Raw genomic sequence first — 4,082 nt, 5'->3', positions numbered from 1 at the left:
ATTTGGACTTGAGCTTCCCGGGAAAGAGTCGGAGACGTGAGTTGAAGAGAAGAACCTTGTTACCCACCTCGAAGTCACGATCTCGAATCCTTTTGTCGTGCCACCTCTTGGTTTGTTCTTTGTAGAGTCTAGAGCTCTCATAAGCATCATACCTCAACTCTTCCAACTCGTTGAGCTTGAGTAACCTCTTTTCTCCGGCCAAGTGAAGGTCCATGTTGAGTTCCTTTACAGCCCACCATGCCTTGTACTCCAATTCCACCGGAAGGTGGCATCCCTTACCATAGACAAGTCGATATGGCGTGGTGCCAATCGGTGTCTTGTAAGCGGTCCGTAAGGCCCATAGTACATCATCCAGTCTTAGGGACCAATCTTTTCTAGACTTGTTGACCATCCTCTCGAGCAAACTCTTAATTTCTCTGTTGGACACCTCCACTTGCCCTTGGGTTTGTGGATGGTAAGGGAGTCCAACCTTATGATGTACCCCATATTTCTTCAAAAGTGCTTCGAGTTGTTTCTTGGCGAAATGAGATCCGCCATCACTAATTAGGCACCGTGGCACCCCAAATCTAGGAAAGATGATCTTCTTGAGCAACTTCAACACTACCTTGTGGTCATTTGTGGGTGATGGTATCGCTTCCACCCATTTAGTCACATAATCCACAGCCACAAGGATATACAAATTCCCACATGAGGAGACAAACGGACCCATGAAGTCCACTCCCCATACATCAAATGGCTCAACTTCTAAGATTGATTGTTGCGGCATTTCATTTCTCTTTGTGATTCCTCCCATCCTTTGGCATCGGTCACATCGAAGGATGAACTTGTGAACATCTTTGCGCATAGTTGGCCACCAAAGCTTGCAACCTAGGATCCTTGCCACGGTCTTGTTGACACCTCCATGACCTCCACAAGGTAGTGAATGACAATGTTCCATAATACCTTCCATCTCATGATTTGCCACACATTTCCGGAACAAACCGTCACTACACTTCTTGTACAAGCTTGGATCATCCCAAAAATACCTCTTAACTTCCTTGAAGAACCTCTTCCTTTGTCGAGCATCATAGTCATGAGGTACCACCCCGCTTGCTAAATAATTTGCAATATCAGCGAACCAAGGGATGGTGTTGGTAACGATCGCCATAAGAGAGTCATCTCGAAGCTCATCATCGATGGGATCCTCTTTGTCAAGGTAAGAAGGGTGGTCTAACGGCAACCTTGAGAGGTGGTCAGCCACTAGGTTCTCACTTCCTTTCTTATCCCGTATTTCAATGTCAAATTCTTGTAAGAGAAGGACCCATCGGATTAGACGCGGCTTAGCATCCTTTTTGCTCATTAAATACTTCACCGCGGAGTGATCGGTGTAGACAATGGCCTTGTTGCACACCAAATAGGGTCTAAACTTGTCAAAAGCGAAGACCACCGCCAACATTTCCTTCTCCGTGGTGGTGTAATTCTTTTGTGCCGTATCTAAAGTCCGGCTTGCATAAGAGATCACATTCAATTTCTTTTCTTTCCTTTGCCCAAGGACTGCTCCAACTGCATTATCACTCGCGTCACACATTAGTTCAAACGGGAGTTCCCAATTCGGTGCTTGCACTATAGGCGCATTCACTAAAGCATTTTTCAAGGTTTCAAATGCCTTAGTGCAAGCATCATCGAATTTGAACTCCACCTCTTTTTGAAGTAAACTCGTCAAAGGTCTCGCTATTTGTGCAAAATCTTTGATAAATCGGCGATAGAAGCCGGCGTGCCCCAAGAAGGCACGTACCCCGGTCACCGATGATGGTGGGGGTAGCTTTTCTATCGCCGAGACCTTTGCCGGGTCTACCTCAATACCATTAATGGACACTTTATGCCCGAGGACAATGCCCTCCTCGACCATAAAATGGCACTTTTCCCAATTCAACACAAGGTTCGTCTCTTGACACCTCTTTAAAACCTTTTCGAGATTGTGCAAGCATAGGTCAAAAGACGAACCACAAACACTGAAATCATCCATGAAAACTTCTATTGCATTTTCGATCATATCAGAAAAGATTGCTGTCATACATCGTTGGAAAGTCGATGGGGCATTGCACAATCCGAAGGGCATCCTTCGGTAGGCAAATGTCCCAAATGGACAAGTGAAGGTTTTTATGTTGGTCATCCGGGTGAATTGGGATTTGAAAGAAACCCGAATAACCATCAAGAAAACAATAGTGTGAATGCTTCACCAACCTTTCCAACATTTGATCGATAAATGGCAAGGGGAAATGATCTTTTCTAGTGGCTTTATTAAGCCTCCTATAGTCAATGCACATTCTCCACCCCGTGACAGTGCGGGTGGAGATATCATTCCCCTTGTCATCTTGTATGATGGGTCATGCCTCCCTTTTTGGGAACCACATGAACCGGGCTCACCCATTTGCTATCGGAGATAGCATAAATGATCCCCGCTTCACGTAGTTTGAGGATTTCCTTCTTAACCACTTCCTTCAAAGTCGGATTCAACCGCCTTTGAGGTTCAATGGAAGAGGCATGATCATCCTCAAGATGAATGCGATGCATACACAAGCTAGGGCTAATCCCCTTAATATCATCAATGCTATACCCGATAACACTCCTATATTTTTTTTAAAATCTCAATTAATTTTTGCAATGAGGTGTCATCGAGGTTAGCATTGACAATAATAGGATGTAAGCAATCATCATCCAAATAAGCATATTTGAGAGAAGGAGGGAGGGGTTTTAGTTCTACCTTGGGAGGAGGCGTGGAACTCTCCTCCTTAGACTCACTTTGGATCGATGGGAGCTCATCCACGGCTCCTTGAGTCTCGGGATGAGTTTCACCTTCAAGGCTTTCAACCTCCAAGGCACACAAAGATTTCTCCTTCACCCACCTCCTCACATGGGAGGTCTTCATCACCCTTGTCTTTAATTACCTCATGAGACTTCACCAATTCATCAAGTTCGGAGTCCACCAAGTCCACCCGCCAAATCTTCTCTACCATAGGTTGCTTCAAAGTCTTTGAGAATTCAAACTTGTACTTCTCATTGGCCACCTCACATGTAATGGTATTATCTTTGCAATTGACGACCGCTCCCATGGTCTTGAGTGCCTCTCTTCCAAGGATAAGAGGAGTATGAGGGTCCTCCTCCATATCCATCACCACAAAATCGCAAGGCACAAACAAATTCCCAATCTTGATAGGAACGTCTTCTAACTCACCGCATGGGAATTTTGTGGACCGGTCGGCTAATTGAATCACCTTTCTTGAAGGTATCATCTCGAACTTGAGCTTCTTTGCAATGGATAGTGGCATGAGGCTCACACTTGCCCCAAGATCGGCTAGTGCACCCGTGGTCTCCATATCACCAATCTTGACCGGAAGAGTGAAGCTTCCCGGATCACATTGCTTGGTAGGCAAGGTTCTTTGCACTAGGGCACTAACTTGATGAGGAAGAGTGATACACTCATCACTTAGCTTCTTTTTGTTGGAGAGGAGTTCCTTGAGGAATTTTGCATAGGGTGGCATTTGAGTCATGGCTTCAAGGAATGGAATGTTGATGTGAAGTGACTTGAGCATAGCCATAAACTTGTTGTACTTGTCATTCAATCTCCTCTCAACAATCCTCTCGGGATAAGGCGGTGGTGGTTCAAACCTTGATGGTTGATAAGATGTTGATGGTTGCTTGTCTTTCCCAACTTCCTTGCTCTTTTCACTACCTTCACCCTTCTTCTTCTCAATGCTTCCTTCAACACTATTGTCAATTATTTGACCTTGGCTATCTCCATTGACCTCTTCAACCACTTGCTCTTCACCCTCCTTGTTGTGCTCCGATTGATCACTCCTAGGCCCCTCATAAGACTTTCCGGACCTAAGAGAGATAGCTTTGATATGATGGGTGGTAGCCGGGTTGGTAGTAGGTTGGCCCGGGAGCTTCTCATTGGCTAGATTGGTCACCCTCTCGGCGAGTTGAGCCACTTGATTATCCATCATCTTTTGATGTGCGGTGACCTCTTTGATGCCTTTGATCCGCTTTTCGCTCACTATTGGTTATTCTTTGATCCATGGCGGATAGGCTTGATTGGATTC

The 4,082-nt window shown here is 45.3% G+C and overlaps 1 protein-coding gene across 1 annotated transcript; it reads right to left on the bottom strand.

Moving 5' to 3' along the window:
* Positions 1-2,846: 2,846 nt before the first annotated feature.
* LOC110725024 lies at positions 2,847-3,986 on the bottom strand. Its single transcript, XM_021904504.1, has one exon. The coding sequence runs from the start codon at positions 3,984-3,986 to the stop codon at positions 2,847-2,849; it is 1,140 nt and encodes a 379-aa protein (XP_021760196.1).
* Positions 3,987-4,082: the final 96 nt, after the last annotated feature.

The sequence above is a fragment of the Chenopodium quinoa genome, unplaced genomic scaffold, assembly GCF_001683475.1.
Source record: "Chenopodium quinoa cultivar QQ74 unplaced genomic scaffold, ASM168347v1, whole genome shotgun sequence".
In the NCBI taxonomy this organism is placed as follows: Eukaryota; Viridiplantae; Streptophyta; class Magnoliopsida; order Caryophyllales; family Amaranthaceae; genus Chenopodium; species Chenopodium quinoa.
The sequence above is the reverse complement of the archived record's forward strand: the minus strand, read 5'-3'. Positions and strand labels throughout refer to the sequence as shown.